The sequence below is a fragment of the Phyllopteryx taeniolatus genome, chromosome 21 (genome assembly GCF_024500385.1).
Source record: "Phyllopteryx taeniolatus isolate TA_2022b chromosome 21, UOR_Ptae_1.2, whole genome shotgun sequence".
NCBI classification, from domain to species: domain Eukaryota; kingdom Metazoa; phylum Chordata; class Actinopteri; order Syngnathiformes; family Syngnathidae; genus Phyllopteryx; species Phyllopteryx taeniolatus.
This window is the reverse complement of record NC_084522.1, coordinates 367,746-383,031: the sequence shown is the minus strand read 5'-3', so window position 1 is coordinate 383,031 and position 15,286 is coordinate 367,746. Positions and strand designations below refer to the sequence as shown.

At 45.7% G+C, this 15,286-nt stretch overlaps 1 protein-coding gene across 2 annotated transcripts in view; it reads right to left on the bottom strand.

Annotated features, from left to right (window-relative positions):
- LOC133470748 (elastin-like) overlaps positions 1-13,616 on the bottom strand; it is a 46,715-nt gene extending 33,099 nt beyond the window's left edge. For both annotated transcript variants that reach the window (XM_061759508.1, XM_061759507.1), the window contains exon 1: positions 12,225-13,616. In XM_061759508.1, coding sequence (XP_061615492.1) covers positions 12,484-13,599 — 1,116 coding nt within the window. In that variant the 5' untranslated portion in view covers positions 13,600-13,616 and the 3' untranslated portion in view covers positions 12,225-12,483. The remainder of the gene's footprint in view (positions 1-12,224) is intronic.
- Positions 13,617-15,286: the final 1,670 nt, after the last annotated feature.

Sequence of the window (15,286 nt, the reverse complement as noted above, 5' to 3'; positions counted from 1 at the left end):
TACAATCGGTGTAAAGTCTAGTCATCACTGGTCATGAGTCAAGTATCTTCCAGTACAACCTGGAGACGCCTTCAGTGGAAGTGTCCCACAATGCCAAAGCTGAAGAAATCAAGACAGTCCAAGGCCAAAGTCAATCATTTTGATGGCATTTTACCATATGAGAGGCATCGTCCACCGTGGGTTTTTGCCACAGGGCCAAACGATCAAGCAGCACGTCTACAAGGAGAACCTCAAGCGTTTGCTTGGTTTCTGTGAGCAAGAAGAGGCGAGAGTTCGCAGGAGAACTCGTGGATTATTTACCATGAAAACGCGCCCGCTCACAACGCCCTGAGCATCCATCTCTTCCTGGTCGTGCTGGAGCAACCTCCTTTCTCCATGTGACTTTCGCAGGGTATTGAATCAATCGCAACTGGACTGCTCCGGTTGTCTTGGAAGACATTTCCCCTCTCATCCAAGCACGCCTGAGCTACATAGTACACAATGACAGCTATAAAGTAAGTACGAAAAATGAACTCTCTTCAGACATTCTGGGAAACTTCGACCGTTGCACCATGGAGAGCATCCTGAACAACTGTATCACAGATTGCTTCGGGAACTGCTCAGTTGCAGAAGGTGGTGAAAATGGCCGCAGCCTCACTTCCCACTATTGAGGACTTTTACAGAAACCCGTGTTTCAGGAGAGGAATAAACATCAGAAAACACTCCTGCCGTCAAACACAGTCTGCTTGCCATCATGGCCTCTGGGTGGCGCTATAGGAGCCCATGGACTAAAGCCACCAGGTTGCGGAAGAACTCTTGCCCTCCAAGCGGTCTTCTGGCTGAACTGTAGCCCCGGACACACCGCCCACCTCCTTCAGACACATATTCACTGTTAAATATATTCTAGAAGTTATCATTTATTTGCTTAGTATTATGGATGATTTTAGATGTCTCGCCTTCGAAAAGATGACTCAGCATCATCCGATGGAAGGGCGCCTGGACCAAGGACGTGATCGGATGTGGTCGGGTCGGGACAAGTGTTGGGCCAATATTTTGTGTTGTGTCTTATTGCTTAGAATACTATGTCTGGGAAAAACCCTCTTATTATCAAATATTATGTGTCGTGTCTTATTGTTTAGAATACTATGTCTGGGAAAAACCCTCTTATTATCAAATATTTTGTGTTGTGTCTTATTGCTTAGAACATTATGATTTGTAAATCCCTCCTATTTCAAATAAAAGCAGGAGCGAGGGGGGGGGGATTGTTTAGAGCGTGTTGAGAGGCTGTGATCTGAACAATCTCCCATCCGCCCTCCTCATGAGAAAAAGAAACCAGCGTCTTCATTCCTTTTGTGTCTATTTTTTATAATGTTGGGTAAGATAAATCCAACACTCACCCTGTATCGTCGACTGAAGTATACAGTATTTTTAACAATATTTTTGGACTACTCTTCATTCATACCACAATTCTGTGTACACTGTATGTAAATTATCCAATTGGACTACTGTACACATGTATAATCTGTATAACCAGTCTCCTTTAGAAAATTCTCCTCTAGTACTTGGCTGATGAGTTTGGGTGTCAAAAAAAGTGTGTGGGTTGCAACCCGCACAACAGCTGTGGGTGCGACACCCCAGACAACTACTGCAGCTATTACTAGTAATGCAGTCATTTTTAATTGGTTTGTTTATTTTTGTTCTAAATGTGCAAATATGCAGATAAACTATTTACTACCAAATTAGTGACACTTCTCTTTATTAGCCCCAGTCAATGTCTGATTTGCAGAGACGGGGACTCAAGTCATTGTGACTTGGACTTGAGTGGACCCGAGTCACTGTTTTGATGACTTGTGACTTGACAAAAACCAAAAGAGTTGGGACTTGGACTTGAGTGATCATATCTCTGGACTCGACTTGAGACATGATGACTTGAAAGACTTGTTGTTCATTTTAGAAGTTTGGTTCACAGATCAAATCAAGTAATTCAATTAAAGTGGCGAATGTCACGAATTGAGGATTTGCCTGTCAATTAGTAAAACTCCTCCCTCGCTACGGAGAAGCACACCCTCATATCAGAGAGATTCACGAGCTTCGTCATGTCATGATGGGATGTGTTGAGAGTTATTCCGTTTGCCTAGAAAAACTTTGAAGTGCTTTGTAGTATGGCGAAGAGCGTCCATCTATCGATTTTCTGTAGCACTTATTGTCACCGGGGCCGATCCCAGCTATCTTCGGGCGAGAGGCGGGGTACACCCTGAACTGGTCGCTAGCCAATCACAGTGGCGAAGAGCACAATGCAAAGTTTGAAAGATCAGCCTTTAGAAAAAGGAGAGGTCCTCTTTGTAGATGGCTCATCTAAGAAAAATGAACTAGCGAAAACACAAACAGGTTATGCAGTAGTGACTAAAGACACTATAATAAAAGCTGAGCGGTTACCATCAAATTACTCAGCTCGGGTAGCAGAATTAGCAGCGTTAACAGAAGTGTGTAAAATAATGAGAGGAAAGGATGTTACTATTTACACACATAGTCAATATGCATTTGCCACAGTACACCCCTTTGGAAGAATAGAGGCATGATATCATCCACAGGCAAATTGGTTACACATGCAGAACTCTTACCAACATTACAAAAGACATCTATGTATGACAAAAATGGGCTGCTATATTGAGTCATGGTGTAATACATGTCTCAACAGGAGGGCTGGTGGGGCAGATACATTAATATTATACAACTTGTGGTTTGAATTCTTGTTGTAGAGCATGTATGATTTGTGCTAGGCATAATCCACAAGGCAATTTGAGGCTCAGGAGAGGTACATTTCCTGCACCTCAATACCCTTTTCAAATCATTCACATGGACTTTATTGAATTAAACCAAAGTGAAGGGAAAAAGTATTGTTTGGTCATCGTTGATGCATTCTCTAAATGGATAGAGCTGTTCCCCACAAAACATCCCGACGCACTAACAGTAGCGAAGGCGTTATGTAAAGACATTATACCGCACGGCCCTTGACATGATCCTTGCCAAAAAGAATGGTGTTTGTGCAAGGTTTGGTCCACAATGTTGTACTTGTATTCCCAACAACACAGCCCCGGATGGAAAAGTAACGAGCCCCACATGGGTTACAAACTTGGGCTGCTGAAATGGCAGATTCAACAGGCGTTTCCAACCCCCTGGAAGATTGGGCTAAGGCGTGGTTTGGAAAACGGAAACACCTTGTAATTACATTCATAATTGCTATCGTTACTGCTGTTACTTTGTTATTGCTTTTCGGATCCTGTATTATTCCATGTACGAGGACACTGTGTGTCAAGATGGTCACGGGAGTGGTGGGAAAGAATATGATCCAGCCGGAATCACAGATGTTGATGACCTCCGAAGGAGCTCCTACTCCTGAAGTTCTGCTCACACAAGACGACGTCGTGTCCAGATGGATGAATTATTGATGAAGAATATACAGTGTCTTTTCTCTTAGCATGTTACGGGACTTGTCTTTTTCCCTCCTCAAATCAATATATGGGGAGGTTTTTGGCCTGTCTCAAGAGTAGTACTGCCCTATGAAGAATGCTTAGCTCATGACTACGTTGTTTATATATCCTCTTATAGCCTTCCACATAGAGTAGTACTGCTTAGGGTATGTTACATAGTTCCACTATGTCAACAGGGGAATTGTTGGATTGTTCTATTTGTACTCATGAAGCTATGTTCCTTTCTTTAACAATGAAGTTCCATTTCCAAAGCATCCACGGCCAGAGGGGTGCCCACATCTTAGGATGACTCCCTTTATAGCACCCAAGGTAGATTACTGAAGAATGATGTTCTTAGGATGACTCCCTTTTCTGATAACACCCAAGGCCAGAGGCACCTTCTGCTAAACATATATCAAAACCTTCTCCCAGGCAGATCCAACTTACATAGATGCAATTGGAATTCCAAGAGGGGTACCTGATGAATACAAATTAGTAGATCAAGTAGCATCAGGGTTTGAATCTACAATCTGTTGGTGGTGTACAACCAATAAAAACGTAGGCCAAATAAACTACATCCACTACAATGTACAGCGTTTGGGAAATTGGACACAAGACGGTTTTGAGGCCGTACATTAAAGATGAACAACATCTTTAATGTCATTTCAGAACAGAATTGCACGAGATATGTTGCTTGCGGAGAGAGGAGGAGTGTGTGCCATTATTTGGAGAACAGTGCTGTACGCACCGCAGCAGATGGCAGCCTGACCAGGGCCATTGATGGCCTGCGCACCCTCAACCGCAAGATGAAAGAGCATTCTGGCGTGGACACATACACGTGGGACGAATGGATGAAAGTGTGTGGCAAGTATAAGATGTTGGTCTCATCAATTTTAATATCAATAGCAGTATTTGCTGCAATACTGACATTGTGTGGATGTTGCTATATTCCATGTTTACGAGCACTTCTGAATAGATGAATCACCACCGCAATCCAACCTATGAGCAATCGTGCAGAACAAATGTACCCCCTTCTAACAAAACAGAACCAGGATAGTTCTGATGACGATGATGATAAAGAAATGGAGATCGGGACATTATTTGATTCAGCTGAGGAGATCAAATAAAGCATTTCATGTTTTGTCTTCATGATAATGATCTTACAGCCAAAAATCAGAAGAAGTGATGTGAAACATGAGCAAAAACATGATAAAAAGGAGGGAAATGATGGAAAATTGTAAATAAGTAATCATGTGTTGTGCTTTTTTTGCTTACTTCTAGTTAGAGAAATGTTTTATCACTGCATGCAAAGCTTTTTTCCCACAGGATGAGTCATGTGCTTGCAGTCGCAAGGACAAACTTGAGCCGAGGAGTTTCCCGTTTCTTGATAAGAAGCATATAACTCTTCTACTGTCTCGACCACAACAAAGAGTGTTATGTGCTGATCACATGAGTTGCAACAAGCATGTATGCCCCCACCTTTTAGACGTTGTAACTCATATGTAACAAGGGAACTGCCCTAAACTTAGAACGGGTTGGAGATTGTAACTAAGTACACACTCTCGTCCGTTCTCCTTGCAAGTCTGAAAACTGAACTGCCTCTGTGTCTGTCTTGTTTTTGCAAATGTTCTAGGTGTCTTTGAACCTGACAAAGTCGACGCAAGTCATTACTTGGTTGAAGCAAATCACAAGCCAAGACATACAATCTTGCTCCAGTCGCAACATATATTCGAGTGGGAATGAAATGTTTTTTCTCCATCAATCATACCACTATAAAAAGTATTCACACTTGGTAAATCAACAACAATTGGGATTAGGGTTGATTGCATTTATTGCAGTGAATTGTTTTAAAGTTATCTTTCAAACTCAATTGAACTGAACTTCATTTCTGAACAAACAATGCTGTGTACTTTGTGGTGACAGCCTTGTAACTCCTACGGTTCTTAAGAGAACACAACTAAGCAAAAGTCAAGACTGTTTTCTGTTTGTCGAACGTAATTAGATGTGTACCTAATTGGCTAAAGGAGAATGAAAGACATTCAGAACTAAGGGAATGATACATGACATAAAAATGTTGCCATCCAATGTAAAAAAAAAAGAAACAATTCCAATGTGAACAAAATCTCCATTACTCCTTTGTCCTCTACTTTAAGTCAATCACTCAGTCGGGTTTGTTAATGTATTTAGAAGCACTGACTCTGGACAATTGTCAGAAGATGAAAGGTTATTTTTCATATGCTGTGGTCTCAAATTTAAAAACCTAGTGTAGATAAAACAGATGACATTTTAATGGTGATACTTCAATCAACACATTCATCCATCCATCCATTTTCTGAGCCGCTTCTCCTCCCTAGGGTCGCGGGCGTGCTGGAGCCTATCCCAGCTGTCATCGGGCAGGAGGCGGGGTACACCCTGAATTGGTTGCCAGCCAATCGCAGGGAACATACAAACAAAGAACATTCGCACTCACATTCACACCTACGGGCAATTTAGAGTCTCCAATTCATGCATGTTTTTGGGATGTGGGAGGAAACCGCAGTGCCCGGAGAAAAGCCACGCAGGCACGGGGAGAACATGCAAACTCCACACAGGCGGGGCCGGGGATTGAACCCCGGTCCTCAGAACTGTGAGGCAGACGCTTTAACCAGTCGCCCACCGTGCCCCCTCAACACATTCAGTAGTATGAAAATTAGATTCACACGTAGCGACCACCCTTAGCAGCAACAACTGAAATCAAGCGTTTTCTAGAACTGGCAATGAGTCTTTCACATCTCTGTGGAGATATTTTGGCCCACTCGTCCTTGCAGAATTGTTTGAATTCAGCAAAAATGGAGGGCTTTTTTAAGGTCATGCCACTGCATTTCAATCGGATTCAAGTCTGGACTTTGACTAAGCCACTCCAAAACCTTAATTTTGTTTTTTAAGCCATTCTGAAGATGACTTGCTGGCGACGCCACAGAGGGAAGCGAGCCAGAGTTCAGGTCAAGCTCCGTAAGAGAGGATTCCGAATGCCGCTCCCGTCGATTCACCTCCCAAATTTACGCTCCCTACCCAACAAAATGGACGAGCTTCATCTTCTCAGTAAAGACCGGACGTTCCGCCACCCTGTGCTTCACGGGGACATGGCTTTGTGAACACATCCCCGATGGTGCCGTAATTGTTCCGGACTTCCAACTGTGCCAACGTGTCACAGAGTTATTGGGGAAAACAAAAGGCACCATCACACCTCTGACTCCCCCTCCTGCGTTGACCATCCACGAACAGGATGTGAGACGTATATTCAAACAACAAAAGATCAACAAAGCGTCAGGCCCAGACCTTGTGTACACATCCTGCCTCAATGTCTGTGTGGATCAGCTCGCTCCAGTCTTCACACAGATCTTCAATAGATCTCTGGAACTGTGTGAAGTACCATCCTGTTTCAAACGTTCCACCATCCTCCCGGTCCCCAAGAAACCTGCACTCTCGGGTCTGAATGACTACAGGCCTGTCACCCTGATATCTGTGGTTATGAACCACAGACCACCTCAAGAGGGTCACAGGTCCCTCGCTGGACACCCTGCCTACCGAGCAAACAGGTCTGCAGATGACGCAGTCAACATGGCACTGCACGTCATCCTCGAACACTTCGACGGCGCGGGGACCTACGCGAGTATCCTGTTCGTGGACTTCAGCTCTGCGTTCAACACCATCATCTCTGAACTCCTTTCCTCCAAGCTTCTCCAACTCAGCATCTCGCCTGCCATCTGCTAGTGGATTTACAGCTTCCTGACAGGCAGGACACAGCAGGTGAGGCTGGGGCAGGCCACCTCATCCACACGCAGCATCAGCACTGGGGCGCCCCAAGGTTGTGTCCTCTCTCCGTTGGTCTTCTCTCTCTACACGAACGACCGCACCTCAACGCACCCGGCTGTCAAACTCCTGAAGTTTGCAGATGACACCGCTGTCATCGGCCTCATCAAGGCCGGTGACGAGTCTGCAAATCGACAGGAAGTGGAGCGGCTGGAGCTGCGGTGCGGCCGGGCAATCGACATCAACTCCGTCCTCAAAAAGGCCCAGCGGAGGATGTACTTCCTGCAGCTTCTGAGGAAGCACGGCCTGCCACGGGAGCTGCTGGGGCAGTTCTACACAGCGGTCATCGAATCGGTCCTGTGTATCGGTCCATCACAGTCTGGTTTGGTGCTGCTACAAAAAGGACAAACTCCGACTGCAACGGACAATCAAAACTGCTGAAAATAATGTCGGTACCCCCTTACCCACCCTTGAGGCCAAGACAAGACTAAGACAAGAGTGTGCAAAATCCACTCGGACCCTCCGCATCCCGGTCACCGGCTCTTCCAGCTCCTTCCCTCAGGTAGGCGCTACCGATCAATGCAAACTAGAACTAGCAGACATTCCAACAGTTTCTTCCCTCTTGCCCTAACCTTCTTAAACAGCGAACCTACAATTCCATTGCAACATGCTGCCAATTTTTTTTGTCTTGAGTTTGTTGTCACATTTCTGTCGGGCCAGTTATACATTACTCGTGCACTCACTGTAGTAGTCTCTCCACGCGGCACTATTTGCATATCTGTTGTTGAACAATACTGCCCCATTTGCACACTGATTGAGGAGTATCTGCAACATTTGCACAATCAACATTGTCCCAGATTATCGCACTACTAGTCATTTTAAACTGCATACACTCCTTGAAGTCTCGGCACCCTTTGCACAATGGTCATTGCACCGGACTATTGCATTATTAGTCATGCAAACTGCTCTAAGTGATAGAGGACTCTGCATCTTTTTACACAATTGTCAAAAAAAAAAAATAATAATAATAATAATAATAATAATAGGCGGCTCGGTGGGCGACTGGTTAGAGCGTCTGCCTCACAGTTCTAAGGACCCGGGTTCAATCCCCGGCCCCGCCTGTGTGGAGTTTGCATGTTCTCCCCGCGCCTGCGTGGGTTTTCTCCGGGCACTCCGCTTTCCTCCCACATCCCAAAAACATGCCTGGTAGGTAGATTGACAACTCTAAATTAATGTGAATGTGAATGTGAGTGTGAATGGTTGTTTGTTTGTATGTCCCCTGCGATTGGCTGGCAACCGGTTCAGGGTGTACCCCCCCTCCTGCCCGATGACAGCTGGGATAGGCTCCAGCACGCCCGCGACCCTAGTGAGGAGAAGCGGCTCAGAAAATGGATGGATGGATGGATGGATGGATAATAATAAGAATTGTACCGGCATTACCAGATAACTCAGTGACTCATATTGCTCAGTGACTGTTTTTTTTGTCTTTTTTTGTCAATGTCTTTCTGTCTCCAAAGCGTTCTCTGTCAATCGACTGTCTGTTGTCGCACTAGAGCGGCTCCAACTACCGGAGACAAATTCCTTGTGTGTTTTGGACATACTTGGCAATAAAGATGATTCTGATTTAAAGGAAAACTCCTTTTTGGCCTGGGGAGCGGCAACATTGCCGTATTTCTATTTGCAAAATGCATGTAGCAGTCGATGACGAAGCAGGAAATTTAACCCACGGGTTGCCTGGCAACTGACAACTTCCTAAAGTCCAGGTGACATGGCAGATTCCTCATAGGTCAATCTTTTGTGCCAGATTTAATTAAGTCACCTAGCACATCGTTAAGCTCTTTGAACCACAAACACTTCACTGAAAAAGCAAAATGCCGACGAGAACACACACAATCGGCTGTAATATTAAGTCTCTATTAGTATTGAGGCATTATTCCTCAATGCTACTTGTTCGTCTTGACTTCATAACTCACTACACCTCAATGATTACCTGCTGAAAAGAACCTAAAGAATACGAGCTCATTCCATAAGGGAGGGAACACGACTAAATGTCCCACTATTATCATTTATTAGCGGCAGAGAGGCGAGATATGAACGTATGAACAGGAACCAACTCATTAAGAGTCAAGTTGAGCACAAGTCAAGGTATCAAACGCCAGACTGGATTCAGCGCGAGTGAGTACTTTCTTCAGTGTTTTCATTGGGCAAGCAACCATGCTGGACCGCTTTTGACTCGTACGGAGAGTGGGACCTTGACTGACTGTGGACTTTGAAGCTGGCTCATAGTCCGTTTGCAGCTTAAACTTGCTTGGGGTTCAAAGTGTCAGATCGCATTCCGCAAAGGATGAATCAAGGCAACTGGACTCTGAACGAAATGAGATATTGCTCACAATGGGACTGTAGAGTTTGGACACTGAAGTCTTGAAGGGAGAGCAATGTAGACAAAGTTGCTTGTCTGAGGATCACTTTGGAGGTTTTTGAATTTGAGAATAAACCCCTTCCTAATCTTAGTCATCTGATTTTCTTCAACCGTGTCAGTCCTCGCGGATCATCAGCAGGTCCTGTGGTACCGGCCTTTTATTAATACCCCGAGTCAGAATGAAAAGGCCTCGTTCCAGGTCTATAACCCTCGTTTGTGGACCGGCCAACTGGAGGACCTCATAAATTAATATTCCCGTATAAGTAGTATGTGTTTTCTTTTATCAAATTCCATAGCCTTTTATTTCATTGTACCCATGTTTCGGTGTTTCCTCACCGGGGGATTGTCGGCTAGGTTAGCTGGGATTTTCTGTGGCTGCGCAGGGTTTTGCTGTGAAATATGAAAGGCGCGACTGTATATAAGGAAAGGGTCGATTGTTCTATCGATTGCTGCGGACCCGCTTCTTGAGTGCAGGAGAGGCTGGCATGGACAAAAGTTTGAACATCAGCCACTTGGCAAACATTCCTTCAGTGCTTCCAACAATGTGACAATCTTAATCGCATGCAACATTTCTTGTCCAGTCTTGTGCACGCTGCCAGAACTAAGACAAGAGCGTGCAAAATCCTCCACATCCCGGTCACCAGCTCTAGTTTTGATTTGAATCCAACGTGCAGAATGTCCTCTAATACTGCAAGAGACAGAGTGTCATTAGTGGCGCTAACATTCTAAGTTGAGGTGCCAGATACACCGCCACCAAAAGTGAAAATAAAAGTCACAGCAGAGAGTTGTTGAGAAGCCTGCCAAATTTGAATGAATACAAAAATGGCCAAGCCTGTAAAATGAGGCTCCAACATCATGAAAAACCTCCTCCCTGCTGTCGGACGCTGTGGGCGTGGAAAACACACCCCGCTCCACATTCAGCTGTCACTCAAGTACGTTTGTATGTCTGACATTTGCCTACACGCTTCTAAATGTTGAAATATATCCGCGTAAAGCTCTCGGTGCCTGGAATTATCCTATGGCATACGTCACCGTCTCACTTGGAGTCTTGTGTGGGTCCACATAATGGAGACATTTCAGGGAAAGCCAACGTTTCTTAAACATGACGGCACACCTTATTCAGCCTGTGGCTCACACAACATGACAGACATTTGAGCACATGCGTCCTGCTAGTTGTAAACCCACAATGCTTTGCGGTTCAACATACTACAGTAGCCTGAACAAACCAAAACGCACAACACTGGCGAATTTCAATGACGACACCGAGTTGTTCCGTAAATTGTGGCAAGCATTTTTCCAGGTGTAGACACAGGCTGATAGCTAACTGCGCGCTGTAGTGGTAGAAATGGGTCTTTTAGTAAAAACCAAGTAAGTCACAATTGGAACGGATGAGATAAAGGCTATCAGTACTTCTATAGTAGGGGAGGGTCAACTCATGCCCAACTTCGACATCATGACATAAAGAGGAGCGATAACGCAGCCAAATGTGATAAATGTAACTATGAAAAAGCAAGCAGGGAAACTCCTCCCCTTCTAAATCCTGAACACGCCACAATATATTTTTGAATGCCGCGATTTAAAATCCTGACGAGGAGCAAAAACTACAAATCTCATAAAGCAGTGCAGCAGCTGCTTCGCTGAACGAAAGGCGACCCGCATCATTCCGTGGCTCCGTCTCCGTGCGACGTTGGCAGCACATATCTGTATGAGCAGCTTCTGAGCGACTAGACGCCCAACTTCCCAGCATGCCTGGTGCCATTTTGCACACATTGTAGTCAATAATTACGTGAATTGTTGTTTATTATTCCCCATGAAGTTGAAGTTATCATTAGGTGCATTTTAACTATCTGTTGTCATTTTGTTCATACCGTGAGGTGAGTTTTCCATGTGTAATTATTCTAACATTTCCTAAAAATTGGCATTTTCCTTAATATTTTAAGGTTTCTTGCAGCATGTTCATATTTTTGTTTTGGACAATTTGGGCAGGTATTTTTTTATGAAGAACAACATACTTTTAGGTATTAAGTTAAAGTTGATTTATTTTGAAGTGATACTGTATCCTCTCTGTTTCAGTTCAGATTTATGAACAAAATGTTTATCCCAGGCGGCACGGTGAGCGACTGCTTAAGACGTCTGCCTCACAGTTCTGAGGTTGCGGGTTCAAATCCAGCCTCGACTGTGCAGTTTGCATGTTCTACCAGTGCCTGCGTGGGTTTTCCCGGGTACTTTGGATTCCTCCCACATCCCCAAAACATGCATGGTAGGTTAATTGAAGACACTAAATTGCCCATAGTTGTGAATGTGAGTGCCTATGGTTGTTTGTTTATATGTGCCCTGCGATTGGCTGGAAACCAGTTCATGGTGTACCACGCCTCTTGCCCGAAGGTAGTTGGGATAGGCTCCAACACGCTCAGGACCCTAGTGAGGAGAAGCTGTACAGGAAATAGATGGATGGATGTTTATCCCGCTCGCCGTGTGACCTGAAGTGTACAATGACATTTTCCCCCCTATGCGATTAAGTTTGGCACACGTGCCCGACATGCACATTGAAAGTTCGTTTTCACCTTTTAACAGAATATTGTTGGCCACAATGATCACTTTCAAGATGTTCACTGGTCTCCTTCTGCTGGCTGGTAAGTCATCAAACAATAGTCTCAACTAATGTGACACAGAAAGTGATGATGGTGAAGTGTGGCGAAACTCCATTGACACAGGAACCATCAGCCTGTCAACGCGGGCACGAAGCATCAAAGGCGACAAACGAGGAGAAGGTGGTGCCAATGGGGTCTACATCGTCAGAAGGCCATGGTGGTATCCTTTCCCTTATGCACCGGACCAAACCAACACCGAAACAAGCACCGCTACCAGTGGGACAAGAAAAACACAAATTACGACATCACAAACCAAAGAAAAGCCCACCACAAGGACATCCACAACTGAAACACGCACCACCAAAACACACACCGCTAAAAAAACCACTACTGGAACACCCACCACCAGAACAGCCTCTACAAGAACGTCCACCACGGAAACACCGTCAACGAGAACACCCACCACTGAAACACCCTCCACTAGAACACCCACTATTAGAACACCCACCACTGAAACACCCTCCACGAGAACACGCACCACTGAAAAACCCTCTACTAGAACACCCGCCACGAGAACACCCACCACTGAAAGACCCTCTACGATAACAAAGACCACCAGAAAACCCTCTACAAGAACGCCCACCACTGAAACATCCTCTACTAGAAAACCCAGTACAAGAACACCCACAACTGAAACACCCTCTACTAGAACACCCACCACCAGAACACCCACCACCAGAACACCCACCACTGAAAAAACCTCGACGAGAACAACCACCACTGAAACACTCTCTACTAGAACACCCACCACCAGAACACCCACAACTGAAACACCCTCGACTAGAACACCCACCACCGGAACACCCACCACTGAAAAACCCTCTACAAGAACACCCTCTACTAGAACACCCACCACCAGAACACCCAACACTAAAGCACCCTCTACGAGAACACCCACTACCGGAAAACCCACCACTGAAACACCCTCTACTAGAAAACCCACCACTGAAACACCCTCTACAAGAACACCCTCTACCAGAACACCCACCATTGAAACACCCTCTACTAGAACACCCGCCACCAGAACACCCAACACTGAAACACCCTCTACTAGAAAACCCACTACCAGAACACCCACCACAGGAACACCCACCACCGGAACACCCACCACTGAAAAACCCTCTACTAGAACACCCAACAGTGAATCACCCTCGACTAGAACACCCACTACCAAAAAGCCCACCACTGAAACACCCACTACCAGAACACCCATCCCTGAAACACCCTCTACTAGAACACCCACTACCAAAAAGCCCACCACTGAAACACCCACTACCAGAACACCCATCCCTGAAACACCCTCGACTAGAACACCCACTACCAAAAAGCCCACCACTGAAACACCCACTACCAGAACACCCATCCCTGAAACACCCTCTACTAGAACACCCACTACCAGAACACCCACCACAGGAACACCCACCTCCGGAACACCCACCACTGAAAAACCCTCTACTAGAACACCCACCACTGAAACACCCTCTACTAGAACACCCACTACCAGAACATTCACCACTGAAAAACCCTCTACGAGAACACCCACTACCAGAACACCCACCACTGAAACACTCTCTACTAGAACACCCACTACTGAAACACCCTCTACTAGAACACCCACTACCACAACAGTCACCACAGAAACACCCTCTACTAGAACACCCACTACCAGAACACCCACTACTGAAACACCCTCTACTAGAACACCCACTACCAGAACATTCACCACTGAAACACCCTCTTCTAGAACACCCACTACCAGAACACCCACCACTGAAATACCCTCTACTAGAACGGCCACTACCAGAACACCCACCACTGAAACGCCCTCTACTAGGACACGCACCCCTGGAACACCCACCACTGAAACACCCTCTACTAGAACACCAACCACTGAAACACCCTCTACTAGAACACCCACTACCAGAACACCCACCACTGAAACACCCTCTACTAGAACACCCACCACTGAAACACCCTCTATAAGAACACCCACCACTGAAACACCCTCTACTAGAACACCCACTACCAGAACACCCACCACTGAAACGCCCTCTACTAGGAAACGCACCCCTGGAACACCCACCACTGAAAAACCCTCTACTAGAACACCCACCACCGGAACACTCACCACTGAAAAACCCTCTACCAGAACACCCACCACTGAAACACCCACTACCAGAACACCCACCACTAAAACGCCCTCTACTAGGACATGCACACCTGGAACACCCACCACTGAAACACCCTCTACTAGAACACCCACCACTGAAACACCCTCTACGAGAACACCCACTACCAGAACATTCACCTCTGAAACACCCTCTACTAGAACACCCACTACCAGAATATTCACCACTGAAACACACTCTACGAGAACACCCATTACCCGAACACCAACCACTGAAACACACTCTACTAGAAAACCCACTACTGAAACACCCTCTACTAGAACACCCACTACCAGAACATTCACCACTGAAACACCCTCTACTAGAACACCCACTACCAGAACACCCACCACTGAAACACCCTCTACTAGAAAACCCACCACTGAAAGACCCTCTACAAGAACACCCACCACCAGAACACCCACCACTGAAAAACCCTCTACAAGAACACCCACTACCAGAACATTCACCACTGAAACACCCTCTACTAGAACACCCACTACCAGAACACCCAGTACTGAAACACCCTCTACTAGAACACCCACTACCAGAACATTCACCACTGAAACACCCTCTACTAGAACACCCACTACCAGGACACCCACCACTGAAACACCCTCTACTAAAACACCAACCACTGAAACACCCTCTACAAGAACACCCACTACCAGAACACTCACTACTGAAACACCCTCTACTAGAACACCCACCACCGGAACACTCACCACTGAAAAACCCTCTACTAGAACACCCACCACTGAAACACCCACTACCAGAACACCCACCACTGAAACGCCCTTTACTAGG